This window comes from Neomonachus schauinslandi, chromosome 5, assembly GCF_002201575.2.
Source record: "Neomonachus schauinslandi chromosome 5, ASM220157v2, whole genome shotgun sequence".
NCBI lineage: Eukaryota > Metazoa > Chordata > Mammalia > Carnivora > Phocidae > Neomonachus > Neomonachus schauinslandi.
In genome coordinates, this window is record NC_058407.1 from 114,956,503 (window position 1) to 114,981,374 (window position 24,872).

Below are 24,872 nucleotides of genomic sequence, written 5' to 3' on the forward strand. Positions count from 1 at the left end.
ATTATTTTTTTGGGGGGAGGGAGAGAGAGCATCTTAAGCACACTCCACACCCAATGTGGAGCTGGATGAGGGGTTCAATCCCATGACCCTGAGATCATGACCTGAACCAAGATCAAGAGTCGAACGCTTAGCCGTCTGAGCCACCCAGGCGCCCGTCAGGCTCTGTCTTAAGAATTTTCTACACATCGAATTTAATCTTCTCAACAATCCTATGAGGTAGGTTCTATTATTATTCTCCATTCACAGATGAGAAACTGAGGCATGCCCAAGGCTGCACAACCAGCACACAGCACGGGCTGATGGATTGTTGGATGAATCTGATAAGCCCCTATGGTTTATTTCTAAGAGTATTTTTTTCAGAGGGAACAATCTGTTAGTTGAATGATGAGCTTCAAAGATAATGTAGTGAGAGTCTAATAGTGGTTGAACAAAATCTGAAAACCTAGCAGTTCCTATCTAGCACCACCCATTTTAGCTGTTAAAGGAACCAAGGTGCCTTTCCGTTATGTGTTGTCAGAGGCAGCCCACATACACCTGGACTCAGTTTCCCTCCAAGGTCCTGAGGAGGCAGGCGGCACTTTGCTGGGTCTCAGGGTTATGGCTGAGCTGTGTGGAGTTGTTCCTTACCCGGGGTACATGCCCCATCCTTCATGATGTCGGCTGCAATTGGCCATCCCCGGTATAGCCTTGCCAGCACTCTGGGAAGTCTGAGGGTAAACTGAGGATGGGAGCCACCACCTGTGGTTAGCTGCTTACAAAGAATTCTCAGCTTGTCCATACAGAGGAGCAAATAAACTGGTACGAGTCAGCTGGTTGCTGTATGTATTTTAACATAGTTGTTGAGCTGTGATGGGACATGATTGAGGTGTTGCAACATTTTAGGCCTAAAAACTCTAAGATGACGACTTTCCCGAGCCCTCCCTGAGACCTGTGATTACAGTTAATAGGAGTAGAGACAGAATATACTATTTCTGATGAAGGCATCCCAGCTCTGTACACTTGAAGCTGAGGACCACTAACAACCAGGTGCTGAAGTAATAATAATTTACCCTTTACATCAAACCAAGTTAAATATTTTGGAGGCAAAAAACAATAGGCAGCTCCCTGAGACTGTTCTTGTTTATGATTCATAATTTTGGTGTTATTTGCATTAACTGTTCTTCCCATTTTTCAAATGAATACATAGAGTGTCATGTTGGCTCGCATGGGTCTCTCTACACCAACGATATTTTTTAGAATTGAGAACTCCAAAAGAAGATAGTGACAAAGATGGTTTATTTCTACTTTACTTCTACTAGAAATTAAAAAAGAGAAAGTAATATGAGCCCCTCTGGCCAATGAGGGTGAAAGCTTTGTCCCCAGGTTTGCTTTGTGGTAGGCAAGCCGTGGGTAAGCCGCAGAGACAAGGGTCAACAGGTTACACCAGAAGGCACCACGCTTGCAATGCATTTATCAGGAACTCATCATGACTCAGAAACCCAGTTCGTGTCCGGTTACATGTCACCGACAATGTCCTCAAAACCCAAACCATTTAACTCGGTGATAGTTTCATTTGTTCTCTGACTAGGAAGTAGTTCGAGGGACAAGGTACAAAAAAATAATAAGCATGCAGCCCTTTATTTAGTTTTGCAAAGTCTCTGCTTATAGTTCTGTATATTACATGACTGTGTTATACAAATACATTTATTTACAAAAAACACTCCAGCTGTGCAAACTCGTTGCTTTTTAAAAACGTACGGGGAGTCCCCATTTCTGCCCATCCCGAGATAGAGTTTTAAAGCATGCATAAAAATTAACTTTGGTGTGGGAAAACTACTCTGTGCTGTCACATCCAGTATTTCTGATGTCTATTTATATATGTACAAAAGTTGATCAGTTGACAGAACCGTACAGAAGTGTACATGTTAAAATCCACAATGCAATAGTGTGGGTTGCCAGGTCTCCGAAAACAAAGGAAGGGGTTCGATACTGCAAAGAAAGCAACTAGAGAATCCCAATATGTTAAAAAAAAAAAAAAAAAAAAAGGAAAGGAAGAGAAAAAAGAGAACGAAAGAAAAGTAAAGAAAGCTCGCTTGCCTGGGCTGCAGATCATCATACCTAATTTTCATGGCAGTGCAACGGGATTGATAAACTGCCTTCTACACGCGCCTCTGGGTTGGCTTGTGCAGAAGTTCACGGGCATATTGTCTAGCACACTACTTTCACACGTACAATGCTATAGTATCAAAATGTTTTTGGCAAAAAGGATCTCGAAAGGAACCATGAAGTTTTGACAAAAATAGAAATCTGTAATAAAGCTAAATAACACTAAAATAAAAGGAAATATTATAGTATCTGTTTTACAATTTGTATAGTCACACTTGTGTATTTCTCTGTTCACATCTAGTCTCCGTAATGAAAAATATTTTTGTACAAAACATACTAAAATTCTGGAATCATACATGTTTTACATGCTGAATACATCTCCCCGCCCCCCACAGTCTCACACTCACCCTTCTTTCCTGCCAGCCACTCTTTTTGTAACACATGCTTACTTCATGTAACAGGTATCGAATATAGACAGTAAACACTGTGTAATTACAACAGCAACAAAGTAAAAAACAAAAAACAAAAAACAAACGAGCTTTACTGAAATCTATTCATCCAGTATTTAGCACATACTTAGCATTAAGCCTCAAACAGTACAGCAATATGATACATTCTCTTGTGAAAACAGTTGTTGAAGACTGTTGAAAAAAAAGAAAGATTTTTTTTTTTTTTTAATGTAACTCCGACTTGTGCCTAACAGGATTTGGCCTTTAAGAGGTTTCCTTTGCTGTGGATGGGGTGGCTTTGCTTGAACTTCCATTCTGTGCCTTGTAGCTGGTGAGGCCGGGTGTATGGATGGTCCTGATGCTCTTGGCACCTTGATTCAGTGACGTGGGGGAGACGGGGGAGGGTGGGGAGGAGGAGGAGGAGGAGGAGGGAGGGGCTGCTCGGCCGTTTTGAGTCTGCAGCGAGAATGAGAGATGGTGGCCTTTACCTGCATGAGTGAGGCTCTGAAACTTTAAGGAGCCATTAGAGACAGAGGGGATGAGGGAGGCAGAGGGGGCGGATCGTCCTGTCTGGGGGCTGAGAGGGTTAGAAGTAACCGATGGTTTAGTAGTAGGTGGAATAGGCAAGTTAGAGCTGTCGCCACTAGCAGAGGGCAGAGAACTGCTTTTCCCAGAGCTGGGAGAAAGGGCTGGAATCTTAGAAGCAGGTAAGGAGGGGAAAGTAGGCTTACAGTCCCCACCAGCTTTCTTAGCACTTCCATTAGCCTGTGAATAAAGATGGCGGGAGACAGTTTGTCAGAGAGCTGGTAACACGATTGATCCACAGGGTCTGGCAACACAGCCCTTCTGAGAATCATTAAATCACAGAGACCAAACCAAACCGAACCAGTTCAAGGCCTGAGCTAAGTCCCGTTGTGCTGTACTGGACCTGGCAGAAACCCCCAAAGTACAGAGCGCAGGATGTGCAGAAGAGGGAGAAAAAGGAAGAAGAGGTGTCGTCGGTGAGAACAGGCACATCATCCCACTCCCCGTTCCCAGGTGCTAGGCGGGCCATGCGTCTGGGTGGTTACGGGGGTGGGGGTGGGGCTGGGGCATCGTGATGGACAGTTAATGTGCCTCGAATGCAATGCAGTCAGCATATCCGTTAGTACTGGTGACTTTCAGGGCGGCTCAAGGACAGGTCTGTCTCGGTTTCCCAAGGGGCTCTGATGAACCACTCCCTTCACCAAAGAAAAGCCAATGGGCCTGGCACCTTGCGTTAACAGTTAAACTTTGGAGTCACAAAGTGAAAGATGTTTTATTGTGAGCATGCAAAAGCGTGGTGGAAAGTTTAACAAAGGTTTTTTTAGACTTTCTTCATGCCCCAGATCCCAGATGTCTATGTAAACCATATCTTACAAAGAAAACGCAAGATTTGGTATAAACTAAGTCAGCGACTTGCTTCTTAACTGCAATAGCGTCCATCCAAAATTGGGTTTAAGGTAAAACTACCTGACGATACTGGCGGGGATCCTGCAGTTTGGACGGCTTGCCAGGCTTGTCCAGGCTTCCGGGTCTGCTCTTGGAGCTCATGGGGACTGGCATCCTGCTCGTCTGCGGGGTCCCAGCCGAGCCCTGGGGGAAGGAGCAGCAGGGGGGAAGAGAAGGAGAAGCACATGAGTGGGTTATCGCCGAGGATCTCCCGCCGTGTGCAGAGAAGGTCAACGTGAGAAGCCATAGCCCTACATGCAGGACAGATCTAGGAGACGGACATCAGGAGACACCACTGGGGTTAATTTGAAGAATCAAACAGAATAAACTGCTCCACTACTGATCAAACGGATTTTAATGTGAGTATCAGAGCAATCATTTCAACAGCAAATGACCGGCCCAGCGTCCTTGCGTTTACCCAACACCAATCAGCAACAGAGGTAAAAAGAGGATCGATTAGCTGTTAGACACCTAGTTGTTGTTTTGAAAGTGAGGGAGAAAGTGTGAGAGAAAGGGATCGTGGCGAACAGACAAAAACAAAACAAAACAAAAAACGAAACACAATGAGCCACCTGAAAGGAAGCAAGTCAATCACAAGACACCTGTTGCTAATGGTGATTATGGCAGATGTAAGAAAGCAGCTGGGTCTTTTCACTTTCCATCAGACCAAGATACCTTACGTGAAGCTGAAGGTACGGACGAGGGGGGCTCTGGGGCAGTGGGAGCTTCATCCAGAACTAGCAGGGAGCGGGGAGAGGCCTCTGGGGCTATGTGGGGTGAGCTTGCAACAGAATCTCTGTTGGAAGAGCATGAAGCATCAACCAGAGCTTTTGGACTCATTTCACTGATGGTGGTTTCAAGCTGTTTGATAGTTTGCTCCAGGCTGTCCAGCGTCCTGTAGGTATTTTTCCTAATTTCATCAGTTCTGGAAATCAGAGCTGGGCTCTCTGGACCGGGTGGCTCTGGTCTCCTAAGCATGCTTTTGGGGGTGTCTTCAGGTTGAGACCTAGTTATTTCAAATCGCTTGGCTTCCTTGTGCTGCTTCAAGGCGCCGTCCTCCTCCTCCTCCTCGTAGACCACCACCTGCAAAGTCTTCTTCCCCGTTTTGGTTCCTGTGCGAATCGCCTGAGTGAGAGCTGCCAGTTGCTTTTTAGGGAATTTGAACTTAAACTTCTTCTTGGGGTTTTCAAACTGGTCATCTGTCCCGTCGCCCTTGCTTTCTGAACTTGGAGAATCTGCTTGGCTGAACTTGCCCCACTCCCTTTTATTCACTTCCTGTCCTCCTGATGTGTCAGCCTTGGCCGACGGGCAGTGTGGCTGTAACTCACGGTCAGCCTGCCGTGCCGGTCCGGGGCTGCCAGAGGCCATCTCCTCGGGGAACTTTCGGGAAGTATTGTTCTGGACCCCTGGGTCTCCGTTTTCCTCTTCTTCCTCCTCCTCTATCTTTTCCTCTGTCATCATTCTCTCTAATTCCTCATCGCACTCCTCGAATATGGTCGAAAGTCTCTTATACGCGGACCGGATGTCCATGGGCTCGTCAAAGATGATGATAACTGGTTTCTTGTCCAGGCACACGACTGGCTCTTCGTTTTCAGTTCCTCCTTGTCTGGAAGTTGTCTCTTTTTTGGCATCAATATTAACTGTCTGTACATCTTCCCCCTTTTTGCTCACTATGTCTCGGACCTCCCCACTGGAGAGAACCTGGACCGCGGTTTTGGTAATCATGAAGGCAATGTTGTCGGGGGTCGCATTTTCCTCAGTGGGAGAACTTGGGGTCGACTCCCCATCCTCGCTGAGGTTCACGTTCACATGCCGTGCCCCCTTGGGTCTCAGAACGACCTGGCCGAACTCTGTCATGGGAACCTCTTGATCTTGAGTTTTGACATCACACGGGCTCAATTCAGTTGACCTAGTGGGAGAGGGAAGGTCACACCTATCTGTATTTTCTGGTCCTTCTAGACTCATCATCTCCTTTGTCTTTCCATAATTCATCTTCTGATGCTCAGCGTCAGATATAGGGTGCTGTGGTCCTGAGCTCTTAGGTCCTTTGTTTATTTCAACTTCCGATGGACTAGTGCCAGGGTATCTGGAGTTGACCTTAGACACATTTTTCTGGGAATAGTTTCTACTGTCTCTAAATAAACTCTTGTTGGGTATGGAATTTTCCTTCTTTTGGATGTCTGTTTTGTACTCTAAGGTTCTTGATGCATCAGAAATACCATTCCCCACTGCTATTTCCCACTTAGGATGGTCAAGAGGTGCTAGAGCCCCTGCAGTAACCTGAGAGGGACAACGGAGGAGGGAAACCACACACATTAATCAGAAATGGATCTGCAAGAGAAGGTAATTAATCTGCACGGTATCATTTGGAACACAGATCTGCTAAACTCACCTTTCGGGATTCCATTTGGGGGCCATTCTCATATTCAACATCAGATTTCCGTACGTCTTCATGGAATAATTCCAAATTCTGGTAGAATAGTGTAGGACATGTTACTCCACAAAACCACATCCCCCCAAGGTGGACTATCACTAAATTGTTCCTTTAATTTAATACTTCCAAACCATGCGGGCCAACCACATTTGTTACACACTAGTCCAAAACCTATATAGCTCTGTTTACCTTGGGTTGCTTTGTTCTCCAACTTCCAAAAATGCCCTGTGTTTGCACAAGACGAAAATCTCAATTAGCAAAGTGTTTTAAGTATTTCGAATTCTGTGAGGGAGCAGTTAAGAGAATAAAGGGACCGATTCTGTATCAACACGTTCTCTTTCCAGCATCTGATTGTGAGCCTAGCAGAATCTAACACGGGAAGAGGGGTGTGTCGCTGACGAAAGCACAGTATCTCGGCAGGCAGAAGATTCTCACTCTAATCCAGACCTGCCACTTAATTGTGTTACCTTCACTTTTCTGGGCCTCAGTTTTCTTGCTTATAAACCGAGGAACTAGACCAGGAGATTTTTCACGTCCCTTCCAGCTAGGTCTTTCAGTACTATCTCTGCTTCTCTTATGGAAATTGTCCTATAAGGACTCTGCATTTGTTGGGTGTGGTACTTGGAGATGAAAAAATACCCCATAATTATTCCCCGGTCAAAGGACAGACTGAAAAGGGACTTGCAGTTTTTTACTTGGACTCGCCACGTAACGTGTCACAACAGCCTTCAAACTAACAATACCCAAGGCGATCATCAAATCCAAATTCAGAATGGTAATGTTGCCAAAATGTCTAAACATTTCCAAAGCAGACACGTGAGACTAAAATGATGGTCGTGACATCGTAATTCAGCTTTTAGTCTCTAAATCCTCCGACATGGAGTGAAGGTCCATTTCTGAGGCTCTCACCAAGATTCAGGGCGTGAGAAGCCAGCGGTGAGGGCTGGGTGTGGACAGTGCTTGACCAGGCAGCGTGGCCTTTTCCGGCATGTGTGTGTCTGTCCCCTCGGGCCCTGCCGTGATACTAACACTAGCCGTGTCTCATTGTTTCCCAGGCACTGCTGCCTTCTCTTCTTGTTGCTGAAGCCCGAGAGGAAGAGGCGGTGATAGATGGAACACAATTCCAAGGAAGTTGTTTGGTTAAAGCAACGACACCATAACAAAGCACAATAACCAGGCCCCGCCAAAGTCAACCCCGAGCAATCCCACTACCCTGTTACAAATGGAAAGAGCATCCATACACCTTCAAGGAGTTAACACACAAACAACAAGAGTCAGTATTAATCACATGGAAACGTCGTACAGCATACAAGATACGTTAGCCACCCAACACCTTCCTCTTTAACTTGCCCTCCTCCCGGTAAGGCCTCCAAATACGTGCAACGATTCAGCTGGTGTGCTTGAACAACGTCAGGTCTAATGTGGGATTTTAAACTTGGGTTATTAAACAACTAACACATCCAGTAAAAAGGTCTGAAGAAGAATAAATGAGGTCTTGAGCCCAAACATGGAGTTAGCATACCCTGCTAGGACTAGGGTGAGAAGTTAGCCATGAAATGGACAAGGAATTGACATGTGTTGGCCTCTGTTCTGATCGGTCCCAGCCCATGCCACACCCATTGTTAAGTATTTCAAATGTCACCCAGGAACATACGTATTTTAAAACGGATGTAGTAGCAGGCATACTCCGATGAAAGCCACTAAGATAAAGATGTCACAAGGGTAGGTTTCACATGACCTGTCATTTTTGTCACTGGGCTAGAAAAAAGAATGAGTGTATCAAAGCAGGTGTATTAACTTTATCCAGGGTAGCTTGGTCACAAATGTCATGTAATCTCACAATGACATCTTAGATATGCTCTCAGATGGTCAAGACTCTGTGTAAGAGGTAAGTAAGCCTCTTAATATCTGCTTATAGGCCCTTAGATTTGGATTGTTCAGACAACTGTGTAGCAGGCTCAAAATGCATATGGGCAATAAACCAAAATCATCAGAGACATAGTTATAGGAAAATTGCATACAAGTGCAGTACTAGGCTAGCGCTTCATGACGATAGGAGAAAATTTTAAAGAAATATTTGATTTATAGAAGAGTAGATGAATAGACCACGGAGAGGTTAATAATGATACAAATTTGGGTACAAGTCCGATACTCATGGTTATTATGAAATAGGTCAATCTACTGAGTATAATGATCTACAATAAGCACTAACGTCCCTACAAGGCTCTTACTACAGACCTGCTTATCTGATGCACTCGACTGAGATGAACGAAACCGGAAGGATATGGCTTTCTAATTGCAGGGCAAGAAATCTCATGCAACCTTTTCGCCAATCAGCAAAATTCTACGAGACAATGATTGTCTCTAGAGGGATCTTCCAGAACTTCCCGGTTCCCAGGCAGCGTTTTGGCCAGAAACAGTCCCATTAGCCCAGGCATGCCCTGTGACCCCGGGTCTCCGAGGGCCTTTCATGAGCTGGTTTTAGTAAGGCCACGTAGGGCAATCCCACAGACTGAAAGAGCAATATATTTCCAATATGGTGTCATGGGTTCAATCCAAATTAACAGGAGATTTTCTTCATGAGAAAGATTTATCAATAATAGTCTCATAACCTCTGCTGGTGCACAGAAATTCCCCCTCACCTGGCCTGTAACAGTGTTATATGTCAGTTATGTGGCAGATGTAGTTTGCAGGAGGCCTTGCGATGGCTGTGAGACAGGGAGCAGGAGGCCAGCCTCCTTGGCAGGGCCTCACGGCTGGGAGCTGTAAGCCCCAGGACTGTATCTCTTGAAGGATTATGTTAGAACAGCCCTCTGACTTGGGATCCTCTATCTCCCATCACTGAGCTTTCTTGTACAGGGACTGAGGTCGCCACCTGGTGTCGCTAGTAGGCTACACGGTGGCTGATTTGTTTGACTTTATCTAGGGGATGCTAGAACCTTCGATTTCTGAAATAAACGTTCCTGGCGAAAAATGCTAGGACTTGAGTTGGTCATGATAAGCTTTCAATCCTGGTGTGTAAACAGAGGCTTCCTTCAGATAAGATGGCTCTATATCCAAAAATCTAGATGCGACTTAAAGAGCTGACATTCAGACAATCAGGCCAACGTCCTTTCCCTAAAGTACTTAGGTAACGACAGCAAATTTTGTTTCAGAGCCTGGACATCTGTCTTGAAGCCATTAGGATGCCACAATGTATATTAGCACTAAACCCAGACTGGACTTACTGTCTTGCAAGGTATAGTCTGAGAATGTGTAGTACTTAACAAAAATTCTGTCTGGCATTCTTGAACATGTGTGCAAACACACATGTGTAAGTTCCCATGAGGACACACCTGTGGATCTGCCGTGTGTTTTCTTCCCAGAATCCAAGGTTTGAAGCTACTTCTGATGTAGGTGTGTTGGACCTAGAAGATCTGTTAAAACTTAGAAAAAGTGCTACACACTCGATCGATGTTTCTATTTTTTTCCTGGAGTTCTAGAAAAATCTTGCAAGGCGTACGTATACTCTTCGGTTTGGGAAGATAATGCCTAAAATGCTGCACAGACTATTGCGTGCTGTGCGCAGGAACACTGAGGTCACTGATTAATCTCTGATTAAACCTAAGGCTGTGTCTCCATTAGTTTAAAAAAAAAAAAAGGCGAGAGAAAAAAAGAGAGGGCATAGAAGGACAAACGCAGGAGTGGTGTTAGTGTCAGCGCAAGGAAAGAAGGACCATTGGCCTGGGTGGCAAATGTGTCACCACCACGTTACCTTCTTCTCCTTGGGTGGGACCGTGGCCCCCGGCCTAGTGTCTTTAACGTGACTGTCAGCCCGGCACTGCTCGGCATGACTGTTTGAATTTACATCCATAAAGGAACACTTCTGGAATGCCTGAGGGATTAAAATACTGAGGTTAACGGGGATCCAGGTGCAGGGAGGAGGAAGGAGGGAAGAGGCAGAGTCCAGAGACACGGAGACCTGAGCCCAGGCCTGCATGCAGGTCACACGGGGCCAGGGAGGCAGCGTCTGCGAAACGGGCTCCGCATTTGGGCCTCAGGCAGCAAAGCTGAATGCTGAGCCAGGGGCCAAAGCTTTCTATGTGCGCCCGGCAGGATTAATGGACAGAAGCCTTGAAAGGAATGCCCTTTCTTCCAGAACCTGATTTACATGTAGTAGGGCTTCTTGCTTTGACCTTTTAAAAATGTTGAATATGTAAATGAATTAAGACAAGAAGCTATCTTTCTTTTTTCTCGGTCATTTTCTTTCTTCTCTTCTTCTTCTTTTTTTTAACCAGCTTTCTTGAGGTCAGAGAAAAAAGGGCACAAGATATTGCAAACCTCTCAATCGTACATCAAAAGTAATCCTTACCAATTCACTGTCTGCAGTAGTAAGGGACACCCATCCTCTGAGGGGTTCTGAAGTGCATTAGAATAAAGTGATGATGCCCTTTAGCACCCGGGGGGATTCTGAGCAGCCTCGGGGTTGCCCGAGCCTCTAGCCCTGTCCCTGAAAACTATCAGGTTTGGTTCTAGGAACCCACGCCGGCTCACGTGAACATGGGGTGAGGGAGGCCAGTTCTCAGATGGACAGAAAGCATAGACTGTGTCTCTGGGGCAGAGAGTGGGAGGGACAATACGATCGTGAAAGCAAGAAAGATGAAGGACCCCAGCGTCCAGCTTCTTGAAATCAGTGGTTCTCAACTCAACTACATGTCACCTTGTTAAAAAACAATTCTGTTACCCAGGCATCACCCAGAGAATAATTCGTTCAGAATTCATTCAGAGGCTCTTTTTTCTTTTTTAAAACACTCCCCCAGATAATTCGAATGTGCACCTGGGACTAAAGACCAGTTATTTAAACGAAAAAAATCCCAAATGACTGCATCATATTTTCTTAATGTCAAGTATGCTCCTTTGGAAAGAACTCTGTAGGCAGAAAGAATAACCCATGCCCGCACCAAGTTGACCATTTCAGGTGGGTCCTAAAATCCGAATGAAGGTGATGCCTGGGGCCTTGCCGGCCTGCTCTCCCCCTACTCCTCCACTCACTCCCCGTGCCTGAAGTGCTGGCTCCCCCTTGCAGTCCCTCAGACACCTCAGTCCTTGCTGGCCCTGGAGATGCCCACTAAAGCCACTCGCCATCTCCACTGGGCTGTCAGACCCTGGACTTGGGAGCCTGTGGCTTCTTCTGATGCCTGGTACCCTGGAGCAGGCAGGTGCCCCACAGTTTCACTCTGGAGGTCGCAGCTGCTCCTTGTCCTGCCTCGGGGCATCGAAACCCAGAGCCTGCGGCTGACCTTCTGGGGCAGCAGGTTGGGTCCCTGCCCCCCGCAGGAGAGCTGCCTGGCTTTGGCTAAGTTAGGCTTAGAGCACTTTATTCACCAGTATTACCTAGCCACCAATACTACCACAAGGAGCCAAATACTCCAGCCTCTGAAAACTTTCAGTCAAAGAAAGCATCCGCGGTATGTAGGCCTCAGTGGAGGGAAATGTTCTCAAGCCAAGAGCTCTAAGAAGCTGGAACAAATAGATGACTTCTGATTGGGGGCTAGTGCAGGATTATTCACGAGCCTAAAGTCTCTGCTTCTTGGATTAGTAGTGACTGCTCACCTTGCGCGGATTTCAAATCATCTGGTGCTTTGTCATCCATTTGAACCAAACTGGGCCATGATCAATTCTGACCACGCTTTGGGGCAGATGCTACAATGAATGGTCCCAGAACCTGCCTCCACATCTTTGGACAAGGCCCGATCCCCCAACAACCAGCAGGCTTGTCATTGCCAGTGTCCTCAGCCAGGGGGTCCTCACTGGATCACTGAGTGACGGACACCTCCACGCTCTCAACTGTTGCATGCGTCCCTAACCTTAGCAATCTATGGTTCTTACGAATGACACTCTCTAACCATTCCAGGAACACCTGTCTGCAAGCTGATTGGTGGGAAGGATGTCCCAGGCCAGTCTGGGAGTTTTAGTGAGGCTCGGAAGGACTCACCCATATTCATAAATCAACCCAGCAGCCCTGTGAATCCAAACAGCCCAATTTTGGCAGTTACCACCAAGGAAGGCAAAACAGAACTGCCGTGGTAGAAATGACACGGTTTGCAAGTCTCTCTACTCCACGTGAAGAATGCGGATCTGTGGGGCCTTCACAAAACCATGAGTACACTGGTGAACAGGCAACATGTTTTGGAACCCCATGTGGTTGTGGTCTGACCATCTGGCCATCCAAAGGGGGGGAAAAATCCTACAATAAGTATGGGTCAAAGTGAAATATTCTACGAACAGACTTTAGTCTGGGAATTGTGCATATGTCTCTGGTTCGAAAAGTTCTTAGAACGTACAGCCAAGGTAGATTCACAGCCATGATTTGAATGTGGGATAAGCTTTGAGTCTAGTTTCTGTACCCCATCCTTACTCCTATGGATGGACTCTGTCAATTAGTTAAAAAATAAAAATCCAAACTAATACATAAAGTATCATTTCTCAAACAGGCCAAAGAAAATGGGAATCATTCAACTTGTCAGAATATTTGAAAAGATGACACTGACACCGAATGGGAGCCTGGTATGGAGAGCAGAAGGCCTAAGGGCAGCCATTCGAGTATTAAAGCCAAAGGATGGGACCCCACCTGAAGTGGGCCTTAGTCAGTCCTTATGAAGACAAGACAATGGCTGGTATTTCTGATCCCTGTCTTAATTGCTTGTGAAATGAAGCCGAGTATTAAGACTAAAAGCAAGGAAAGCAAATCCTCTCAGCCAGAGCTAGGACAACTTGCAATTGATCTTCTGTATAAACTTCCCGAGCTGTTTTGTGAAATGATCATTCCTTACACATGTCATGAGGTACCCCGAGAGCCTAGTTCAGCGCCATCTTGGAAAAGTGGAAGCCAAGGCCAGAAGATGCAGCTTTGGGGGCCTAAGTCCAAAGGCTCCTGGCCAACCCTCTCTAGCTAATGAATCTGTGACAGACACAGCCAGAGAGTCCTAGATATGAAGGCAAGGAGCCATAGTCAAGTCACCTCATCCACGTACCTGGAGTTCTGCCATTATTTTGTCTCCTTCCTCTTCTTCCTCCTCATCCTTTGAGGAGGAGGTAGTGACTGATGGTGGGAATGGGGTCCAGGCAGAAGCAGGCTCCTCTGGACATTTTGTGGCTCTAGCCTGGAGGCTTGGTACAGCATCTTCACTGCTTGCCTGTGGAAGATTCAAATCACAGATACTGGCTTAACACCTGCAGGTGCTGGTGAAAAGAGGGCCAAATCATGAGAACACACGTTCCCTTACTGTCTGGTGCGTTGGCTTCCTAACTCTTCAAATCGAGTTCAAAGACGATAATATTCCCTTGCATTTAGTTTGGGTTTTTCGTTCGTACAAGTTGTCATTTTGGTGAATAGATGGAAGATTTTTAATAAAACTGTAACTACTCAACATTCGGTGCCTTTAAGAAAGGCCCGCCCATGCGACATCTCCTCAGAAATTGTATTTCACATTTAGCACAAAAGACAGAACTTGCCAAGTGAAGTGGAAGCGGAAGCTCATCGAGCATCTTTCTGTGCAGACTCTCACACCTATGTTAGCTAATCTCACTTAGCTTTGTAAGATGGTCTTTCTTTGGCTTCCTCTTCACCCCTCATTTTCAATCTTATGCCGCCTTGCTGGGGAAGTAGCTTGTGATTTGCATTTTACATTGTTGCAGCTAGAAGTCAAGTAAGGATAAAGCTGGTAGTGCTGAGTCTAGTCCAATAACACCAGCTGACATTTTCCCATCTGTGGGGCCTTCCTGTGATGTAGCTTAGTCAATTCTCTCCTTCTCTGCCTTACTACTTGTTGTGTTCTAAAGGAGAATAGAGAGAACCTTGTCTAAGGGTATCATTTGAATCCAGAGACCAGTTTACCAGTGCTTAACCCATCAGACCTTAGCGGTGATGTTCTCCTTCCTGCTGGTGTAGACCACGTCGCCGGACCTCGTGGTGGTGAGCCCTGATCCTGGCAGGTAGCTCCGCCGAGGGGGCGGGGGAGGAGGAGGTGGGGACTTACCCCCCAGCTTGTCCAAGTCTTGTTCTGGATTTGGAGAGTCTTCTGGAAAACAGGGTATCATTGAAAAATAGTATCTTTGCAAGATAACGTCCAGAACAGTGTATTTCTAGAAACTCGATGCAATCTGACTTAAACATTTCTCTAGTCTCTCCCTAGTGTGATGATTAAAGGTATGGACCCTGAAGCCTGACTGACTTGAAATCTCAGAAAGATCCTGCACAAGTTAACTAACTTCTCTCTGCCTCGGTTTTCTCATCTGTTAAATGGGTATTATTATGATCTTCTCCACTGGGGCGCTGTGAGGATGAAATAACTTAATATACGTGAAGCATTTGGAACCGTGCTTACTGGCTTATTGTAAATGCAACGCAAGTACAAGCTATCCTTATTCAACAAAAAATCTGGGTATTACTTGGAGAGATGAAATATTGGAGCCTAAAGACAAATCCAGGGGTACCTGGGTGGCTCATTCAGTTAAGCAGCCGACTCTTGGTTTTGGCTCAGGTCGTGATCTCAGGGTTGTGGGATTGAGCCCCACATCGGGCTCCGCACTCAGCATGAAGTCTATTTGTCCCTTTCCCTCTGCTCCTCCTGCTCCCTATCTCCAAAATAAATAAATAAAATCTTTAAAAAAAGACCAATCCAGAGCCCCCTGCATAGCCTCTAAAGCCTCCGTCCCTCAAGTCTGAAAGACAGTGTGAGCAGGAGGGGTTGGAGCAGGGGATGCTAGAAGAATCTGGCCACTGAAGGGCCAGAAGGCAAGTGGGAGGCAGATGGAACAGAAAACGAAGTCAGGGAGAAAGTGGATTTTTGGTCATAGTTGTGTGATTGGAAACGGTTCTTTGCTAACGAAAGGAGGCAGTAAACACAGAGCTGCAGAAGTATAAATTAGGATAGACACCAAAGATTAGAAAATGCAGATATCTGCTTAGCATTCTTCAGAAAACTGCCCCCAAAAGGCACTTAATAAAATTTAAACAGTGGGCCCCATTACTGCCTTTATCAATATTCCTCACCTCTGCCCTTCACCAGCACTCAACCCAAGAGCTCACTAAAGCGGGAGAGCCAGGAATTCACGGTCCGGAGCTTCCAAGTGGGCTTTGCCCCAGCTCTCTCTAACAAGGTGCCCTCCCTGGAATGTGCTTGTCTCTTCTGAGCAACCTAGTCAGAGCTGTTTGAGGAGTTTCTACTTAAAATTATAATAAGGATGTGGGTAAATCATCGGGGTGAAATGCCCACGATTACGTGTAGTGGCCGGTTTTAGTCTCATGCCTGAGGGTGCCGGTTACAAGGCCCAAGCAGCACTGGGCCACCTGGCTGGTGCCTAAGCCAGCAGCCCAGCCTGGGGATGGCCTCGTCAGCTTTGTGGGTCCCTCCAGGGACTCGCACAGGCTGATGGGCCCTGCAGGTGGGCCCAGGTCTCCTCTCCTGTGTAATGACAAAGACTGCCTCTTTGTTTTTGTTGTTGTTGGTTTTGGTTTTGTTTTGTTTTTTAAAGATTTTATTTATTTATTTGCAAGAGAGAGAAATATCGAGAGAGAGAGAGAGAGAGAGCACGAGCAGGGGGGAGAGGGAGAAGCAGGCTCACTGCTGAACAGGGAGCCCGATGCAGACTCGATCCTGGGATCATGACCTGAGCTGAAGGCCGATGCTTAACCTAACACTGAGCCACCCAGGCGCCCCCAAAAGACTGCCTCTTTGACCAGCTTTGGTGAGGCTCCTCTGAGCCCTTTTCTCCATTAGGCTTTGCCCTTGGTCGGCTCAGCCCACTTTTAGCAAAGAATTCTACTAAGTCAATTTAGCAAGAATCCCCTGTTCTTGACATCTGACTGGGTTCTTCATTCCCCACCCTGGACATCCAAGCCTTTAGCAAGAACCTCCCTATCCTTGATATGCTGCATTCAGAGTCGAGTTCAATTTCTCACCCACTGCAGTGGTCTTGAATCAAGTCTTCCTTGCTCTTTTTAACACATAGCTCTGAGAATAATTTTTCTTTAACACAGAATGAGGCTATAGTCCCTAAAACTTTCTACTGATGTTTAGGAGCTCTCGGTCCATCCCCTTTATCGAAGTAGTCAGCGCACACAAGAGGAAATACAAAAAAGTTTTTTTTTAAACCCTCAGTGTAGAATTTTACCTCATTAGTAAACACAAATAAAAAAAATAACATCCATGCCAAATAAGTAAAAATGATAGAAACCAACATTTGCAGGTAACGGCTTGTACCCTTATGCATTTCTGGTAGCCTGTACATTAGTGGACTCCTTCTGACAAGAAATCAGGCCACGTGTTAAAAAAACAAAAAACAAGGGCATCTGGCTGGCTCCGTCAGTGGAGTGTGCGACTCTTGATCTCAGGGTCGTGAGTTCAAGCCCCACGCTGGGTGTAGGGTTTACTTAAAAATAAAAACAAAAAGAACAACAAGAACATTTTAACTGAGTGAAAAATACTTTGGAGACTAATTTTTTAAAAATACTTCATGCAATTTTTTTTTTAATCTGAAGGAATAAGAAGCCCAAACGCGGTAAATTAACAAAATGTAGTGTTATTATTTTTGCTGTATAATCATGGAGAAGGAACAGTTCTAATTTATAATGATTTTTTATAATTTACTTGTGATTCTAAAACATCCAGGGACTATCTGACAAAATTAATAATGGGAAGAGCCAGATTAGGCCAGATAGAAATGGAAGGGGGTAGATCCTTACCCATGAGAAATTCCTCACGGGAACTCTGGGAGAAAAGCTCTCTTGGGGAGAGCAGAGCCGCCCCTCCCAGGCCCCCTCCTTCCCGGGCACATGCTGCTTCACCCTCCAGGTCCTTAAACAGGCCTCACACAGCCAGCAGGTGGGGAAAGGAGGTAGAAAAACTTAGCATGGACTGATGGGGAGAGTTTCCGTGAGTGGGATTTTAGAGCAGCTTTGGGGAAGGAAAACCTGAGACAGGGTTTCAGTGGTTATAAACTGTATCTACTTTCATGTTCCTGGACATGCAAGTCAGGATGGCAATTCCTTTTCAAATTAATTTTAGTTCCTGGATGAGGCGTCAGTGAATGTGGCTCCGAGACACTGGGCTGCAAGTAAAATCGTGTCTTTGTACACAGCTCTGAAATCAGAGTAAGGCGTGGTGCTTGTTGGTTGGAGATTTAGTAGGCTGGGTTTTCTAACAGTTATTTTATGTTATTAGTGACACATCGATGCTTAACTTCCATAGTTTAGTTGGTTCAATATACAATCTAATAATTTTGATTTAAAAAATGCCATTTTGCCTTATGATCTAATATCCCCTGGGGAGCTCATAAAGGCTGGCTTTTTCTTCCTGCAGCGCATGAAAAACTCTTACTTTAAATGCAGCCCTCATAGTCTCCCAGCTGGTGCTGTGAAGTGTCATAAATTCATAGGAAATGTAGAAGCTAGGGATCTAAATTCTACCTTACTGGGCACTACTCTAGTGCCCTAACGCAGAACACAGTTTCCCTACTATGGTTTTGGTGAAAAAGTAAGAGTGAGAATCTAGTGATACCTGAGGATTTGTGCTTCCAGGTTCACAATTTTATAAAATTCTTGAGAAGTGAGGGATTGGTCCTGTCGGCCAGCATGTGCTTAAGTGGGCAGCCAGCCTGCTCAGCTGGGTGAGCGCCTCACCTGAAAGTTCGAGCTTGTCTCCTGGGGCATCACCCTTTGTTTGCGGGCCCAAGGCTGGTGGCATCTCCAGGTTTGGAATTGACTTCATGATATTGGCCTGAGCTTCTTCTAGTAGCTTCTCAAACTCTTTCCCGTTATAGTGGTCCAGATTTTGCCTTTTCTCTTCCCATTTCCTTTCTGCTTTCTGAAAGAAAATTGCAAGTGAAGAAAGTTTAGCAACCAGAGGGAAAGCTAATTAGGGATTTCATGTCGGTGTAGAGGGAGGTGTGACACAGGTAAAATGTTGATAAAATAAGGCTCTGGTGTGCGTGCTGAGGGACATTTTTGTACCTCAGACAAACCTGCCTCTGTGCTCGCTGCCACGTAAGCCCAAGTGATTGATATTCATTCACAGAGAAGCAAGCTCAGAAACCCAAATTCATTCATTAACTGATTATTGAGCATTTATTGCTACTTTCCCAATAGTAGTAAAAAGGACACAGGGATATGCTTTCAAAAGTATGCATCCCATAACCAAGTTTCTGTTCGTGAAACTGAGTTTTCATCATAGAGGAGATGTGCAAACGGACAAGAACAAAACCAAAACATTCATTGGGAACAAAGACTCCTACACCTCCAGTCCACGTTTGCCTAAGAATTGCTATATGGCCTCTGGGTCAAACGTTCTTACATGTAAAATGGGGGTTATTTAGATTACCTCTAAGCTCCACCAAGTTCTACAGTAGGGAGAAATACATGAAATGCATTTTTGAATACCTGTACATTTTTGAAAAGAACATTTTCCTGTGATTCTAGGGCAGCACAGGAATCATTCCAGATGGGCTGCAGGGAGATCTGCAGCACAATGTAAGAATGGGAAAAGACAGAGGAGATCGCTTTCTTAGCACACTTTACACAGGAGATGCGAGGGCCCAGGGAGACGAGGATTTGTCCAAAGAGTCACGCTGTGTAAACCCGAGTTTCCACCATCACCATCCTTACCAACCCCTCCTCCGCTTTCTTTGTCCTTCCTAGCATTTATTATTGTCTGGCATACACTGGTTCTCGATCTCTCCCTACAAGCAGGTACGTTTCTTTTTTTTTAAAAGATTTTATTTATTTATTTGACAGAGAGAGACACAGCGAGAGAGGGAACACAAGCAGGGGGAGTGGGAGAGGGAGAAGCAGGCTCCCCGCAGAGCAGGGAGCCCGATGCGGGACTCGATCCCAGGACCCTGGGATCATGACCTGAGCTGAAGGCAGTCGCTTAACCAACTGAGCCACCCAGGCGCCCCAAGCAGGTACGTTTCTTGAAAGCACGGGCTTTGTCCCTTCAGTTCACTGCCTGCCCCAGAGCCTGTAGGGACCTGGTTGTGAAGGAAGCTCCCCCTCATTCGTCAGCAATGGAGTGGGCAGAAAGGCCCAGGCCTCCTTTCTGCGGATTGGGGCATTTTTAGAGATGACTCGCAAGTCGAAACTTAAAATACACACACATCAATGATAACTGTGCCCAGTGGGTTCTCAATAGATATTTGTTAAATAAACGGGTCGTCCTACTGACATCATTTCCATATGGACACATATGAAGGGGCAGATCCACTCATTCTCAGGAGGAAACAGGTTTCCAGGCTGCGCCCCTGCCCTGCGGGGCAGGAGAGGATCGAATCGTCGTCAGGCAATCACATTTCACCCCTCCTGTGAGATGCACTTTGTGAGTGGCTGGCTTGGATTAGGGCACAGCTATGACTTGGGAGCAGGCAGAAGCTACCTAGCGTTCAGAGGCCTGGTTGCCAGGACCGCGGCCGTGGCCATTTGAAGAGGTTATTTTTCTCTTGAGACCTGCATTATCCACTGCCGACCTGTGAGAGAGGCAGGAGGGTCAGGGCCAGGGTCTGGGGTAAGGAGTGGAGGACACAAGGGGGCAGGAGGAAGGGGGAAGCAAGCTGTGCTCCTCGGGCATGGACACCAGCTCTTAGATAAAAAGAATCTTTAAAAACATGGCCTGTTTTCTGTTCTGTGATGTTAAGGCCTAGTTTTCTCTTTCCATTTTGACAGTCTCTGCCTTTCATCCCGAGACTAGGCTAACTACTTCCTATCCCGCACCCTTAATCCTAGACCCACCTCTTTAATCAAGTCTGTACATTGTTTCAGAGTGATTTTCTCAAGATGCTATTTTTTATCACCGGTCCAAGCAGCAACATTTTTCTGGATGCCCACACCATGACCCTGAGGCATCTCGGACTGCCCTGCAGCTTGTCTTGCCAGGTTCCTCTGCCCCGTCTTGTTCCCATTACACAGGTTTCCTCGTGTCTCCCTTTGCTCCAGCTGTCCTCTGCCCCAGCCTGCCCTCACCACTCTGCTCGGCTCACCCAGAGTCTACTGATTTTCCGAGACCACTGGCAAACCCTCTGCGGGCCTGCATGCACCAAGGGTAAGCCTGGGCCTGCACGCGCTGGCTGGGGAGCGCTGACTCACACTTCTCCCCAACTGCACGTTCCCTGACATCCTGCTGTAACTCAAAATCAGTGATCATGGGAGAATACACCACAGAAATGGGCAAATTCTACAAATCAGGGCGTTTTCCCCCCCAGAGAGCCGGTGGTTAAACACTTCCCAGCATAGCGGGGCCTCACCTTCCTACCCTTCTTGAAATCCGATGACCTTTCTCTTAATCTGGCCACTGAAACCCATTTATAGGGCTATCTTTGAGATAAATGTTTATATATATTTGACAAAAATCTATCTTTGATACATATACACATATATGTATTATCTTTACAATCAGACGATAAATCTTCAAGGGAAAGGACCAGGTGTTATTCCTTTATGGGGCTACGAGAAAGGGAAATAGGACCCTACCTCAATAGACACTGCCCTATTCTTGGCACTCACGCTGTGGATTTCCTCGATGAACAAGCTCTGCATGGTGGAACCATTCATGGGCATCTGTGGGGACTGCGGAGCCTGAGCGGACAGCAGAGCGGAGGTCCCTTCCTGAGTGGTGGCTGGAGGGCTGGCCGGGTGGGGACCGGTCCCTGCAGGCAGGTGGTGAGCCGGGTTCAGCAGGGCGGCCGAGAGCTGGGAGGGCTGGATGAGCACAGGAGAGCTCTGTGCGTGGTGAATGGTCAAGGGCACCACTTCCGACTTCACGTCACCGGGGACTCCTGCCACGGGGAGGGGCTGGCCTGAGGCGTGGGGTGCCTCCTCCTGGTTCTTCAGGACTTCGGCGGCCGTGGCCTTCTCCATCGCCACATACTGAGCGGCCTGGGACGCATCTGTACCTTTCAAGAGCCCGTCGGTGACGTGTCTGGGAGAAACCAGGCAGAGCAACATTAACTCTTAAAGTGGGTAGCTTGCATTTTATTTTTATGGCATGAACTCGAATGCTGTGTTATCCCAAACCCAGGCAAGCTATTCTTGCAAAATTAAGATGTTCAAAAACCCAGAGTTGCAGCTCAGGGTTGGGGGTTTCCATAGCAACTTCCTAATGCCCTCCAGCTGCCTCCCAGCTGGCTCTGATAGCTGCGTTCTCAGTCCTTCCCTCGCGAGATGGTCTGTCTCTTGCTTTCCACTAGCGTGGTCTTGCCCAGCCGGATGCCGTCCTGTCACTATTTGTGTGGTGGCGCACAGTGAACATGGGACTCTAACAATAACTCCTGTACCCAATCCTGGCTGGACAGCCCCTCAGAGAGGCTCACTTCCAACCCCCAAAACTTCCTGAGCCCTCCACGTTCTCCTCCTTGCACTGCCGAACCCCCGGGGAGGGCAGTTCATACAGCTGAGCCTTGAAAAGCGTGGGGCTTAGGGGTCCTGACCCCCTACACAGTTGAAAATCCACGTGGAACTTTCATTGCCCCCAAAAATCTTAACTGCAAATAGCCTACTGTTGACGAGAAGCCTTACCTACATCATAAACAGTTGATTCACATATATTTTGTATGTTATCACTGTATTCTTACAATAAAGAGAGAAAAGAAAATATTAAGAAAATCACAAGGAAAAGAAAACACATTTAGAGTACTGCCCTGTATTTATCGAAAAAAATTCCTACACAAGCAGACCCGTGCAGTTCAAACCCGAGTTGTTCAAGGGGCAACTGTGTTCTAATTCCTTGTGCCTGCTCATCATGTCACTCAGCCTTGTGTGATCAGGCTTCCCCACCTGGACTCGACCTCGCCTTTCTGCAAGGTCAACAGTGACTTCAAATCTAGCAGCTGGGTTGGTCCTCATCCTCCTCTGCTTTTTGGGGTCATTTGATGCTATTTGTCGATTTCCACCCATGGTGCAGTGGAAAGGACACGGCTTTGGGGTCAGCCAGACCTGTGCCTGAATGTCATGTTCTGGCTATGATGTTGGGAACCTTACCTTTCTGAGCCTCAGACAGTTTGCTATAGAGTGTAATAATGATTAGAACGAGGGCAGGAGGATGAGAATGCTTCCTAATGCCTTCCTCGGGGGTTACTGTTAGGATCAATGTAGTTATATGTCAGACAATGTCAAACTTGACCGATAATCTTTAATCGGTGCCTCGTTTTCTTATTAAAATGTTCTCTCTCTCTTTTTTGTTTTGAAAAGAAGACATTGCATTTGGTGACTCTCCTCTGCTACTCACTTCTGTTTCTTTTACCGACGCTGGATCAGTAAAACAGATCCCCAAGGATCTGTTCCCCCCTTTCTGTCTCATGCCCTCTCCTTCACTGCCACCAGTCATCTTCATGAAGGCAACTTCCAGTTCTAAATCTCTCCTCCCACCTGCCACGCCCCCCCTCGCCCCCGAGTTAGGCAGCATCGCGTCCCTAATGCCGTCTCTTGAACTTCGGGGCGCATTTCTCCTTCTAACTGAAGGCATCTGTGCTCCTGAAGTGAAGATGGCTAGTAAAATACTGTGATCCATTCTTCAACTTTAAAGTGTTCCTGAAAAGAACCACCTTCTAACGATTTTTTTAAAGAAATGTTTACTAAGTTTACTAATCTTAAGCTCTAGGCTGTGCCCATCGCAGCCAGCCTGTGTTAAAGAATCAGGACCTCCAGTCACAGTGCAAAAGAATATTTGGGGTGGAAGGAGTCGCTGTCTCTCCTCAGGACGTTTCCCCACCCCCAGGGGAGGCCCGGTTACCTCCGCAACATGGTCAAGGTGTCGGTCATGCTCCGCACCCTCTGCAGGAGACTGTCCAGCCTGTGGGGCTCCTCCTTCAGGAACCGCACGGCCTCCACTTCTATGCGCAAGATGGCTCGCATCTTGTTTTGTAAGGTTGGAAATTCTCCTGCAGGCCAAGAACAGATGGTGAGTTGTAGGAGAAGCAGCAGAACGAGGAGCCCCCACCCCGCATGCACACTGGATAGGCTTGGAGGCGTGGGGTTCATTGGCCACCGTGCTCCACACACATCTTCAGGAGGCAGACACCTGTCAGACAGAGCTGGGTTCCAGGTGACCTCGGGCAAGGGCAGGGGTCCTCTGCACCTCATTTCCTGTCTGCATATTTGGGATAAAGGCAACTATCCCTTAGGGTCATTTGTAATGAATTTGGCACCTGGCACATTGAAAGAGCCCAGTGGAGAAAAACTGTCATTAGTATCGTTTAATCCTAAGTCTCCCAGCACCCACTAAAATAGAAGGTCCAAGAAGACAGGGATATTTGCCTATTTCGTTCAGTGATGCATCCCAAGTGCCTAGAACAGCGCCCGGCACACATAGGCGCTTGATGACTACTTGCACGCACACATGCATAAATGAATGAATCCTTCACTACTGGACAGATTTTTAAACACCCCAGGAGACAGGCTTCGGACTTCTCCCTTCAAGGAGGAGGCTCACCTTTCAGGGTAGCTACAGCTTCTCCCACTTGCCGCAGGAGGAAGGCCCCGTCTTCCACATCTTTTAGAGTGACCGCTCGGCTGGCTGATGTAGAGTCCTTCTTCAAGTCTTCAACAAAGTCTTCCAGCTCACTGTGAGGGGGAGGGCAGAAGCAGACCAGCAGATGGGAGTGAACACCGAGGTCCCCAGAAAGGACAGCTGCAGTAGCAAAGGGCTCATCCCAGCCTCCCCTGGCCTTCTGCTAAGATGGCAGCTCATGAGGGTAGCTTGGTTTGGCTTAAATATTCTGCTGAGGTGTAAGGCAGGTGGAAGGAAGTTTCCCCAGGCCCTGTTCATGGGGACGGCCAGGTTGGCCAGAGGGAAGATAGTGGCTAGTTGACAAAGGGCCCGTTCTTTCTTTTCGGTGGGGATGCTGCTGCCAACTGAGGGAGGGGTATATGCACTTTGTAACGTGACAGAGGGGATGGAGTGTGCGCGCTGGAGCGGGGAAAAAGGAAGGGTCCTGGTCCGGTTATATCAGCCTTCTCAACTTGGAACTTGATATTTTGGGCTGGATAATTCTTTCTTGTAGGGGCCTGTCCTGTACATTGTAGGGTGTTCAGCAGCACCCCTGCCCTCTACCCACCAGACGCTAATAGCACCTGTCCCGAGCCTGTGACAAACAAGGATGTCTCCAGACATTGGGACATGTCCGTCGGGGCGGGGGGGGAGGGGAGGAAAGCAAACTTGCCCCTGGTCAAGAACCTCTGGCTTACACTGAAGATCTCATCAGTAAGGACTGACTTTCTGCTCTAAGCTACAGAGGTTAGATGATCACAGATCTGATTTCTGGTGTGTATGTGTGTGTAAGAGAGAGGGTGTGAGAGAAACGTGCACGCATATGTGTGGACACACACACACACACACACACCCTAAGGTACTGCTAGAGCTCCAGCAGAACTGAATGAAGGTCTTCCAAACCAACCAACCAACCAACCA

General features: G+C 46.9%; 1 protein-coding gene across 4 annotated transcripts in view; it reads right to left on the minus strand.

Moving 5' to 3' along the window:
• Window positions 1-1,598: 1,598 nt before the first annotated feature.
• Window positions 1,599-24,872, minus strand: part of KIAA1217 (KIAA1217 ortholog) — a 285,820-nt gene continuing 262,546 nt past the window's right edge. The window contains exons 11-21 of one of the 4 annotated variants that reach the window (XM_044915527.1): window positions 23,895-24,025; window positions 23,196-23,343; window positions 20,939-21,386; window positions 18,101-18,284; window positions 14,335-14,498; window positions 13,452-13,613; window positions 10,193-10,312; window positions 6,397-6,474; window positions 4,680-6,284; window positions 4,026-4,148; window positions 1,599-3,299 (exon numbers count right to left, since the gene is read on the minus strand). In XM_044915527.1, the coding sequence (XP_044771462.1) occupies window positions 2,799-3,299; window positions 4,026-4,148; window positions 4,680-6,284; window positions 6,397-6,474; window positions 10,193-10,312; window positions 13,452-13,613; window positions 14,335-14,498; window positions 18,101-18,284; window positions 20,939-21,386; window positions 23,196-23,343; window positions 23,895-24,025 (3,664 nt within the window). In that variant the 3' untranslated portion in view covers window positions 1,599-2,798. The remainder of the gene's footprint in view (window positions 3,300-4,025; window positions 4,149-4,679; window positions 6,285-6,396; window positions 6,475-10,192; window positions 10,313-13,451; window positions 13,614-14,334; window positions 14,499-18,100; window positions 18,285-20,938; window positions 21,387-23,195; window positions 23,344-23,894; window positions 24,026-24,872) is intronic. The other 3 variants (XM_044915528.1, XM_044915530.1, XM_044915529.1) reach the window with 3 other exon arrangements.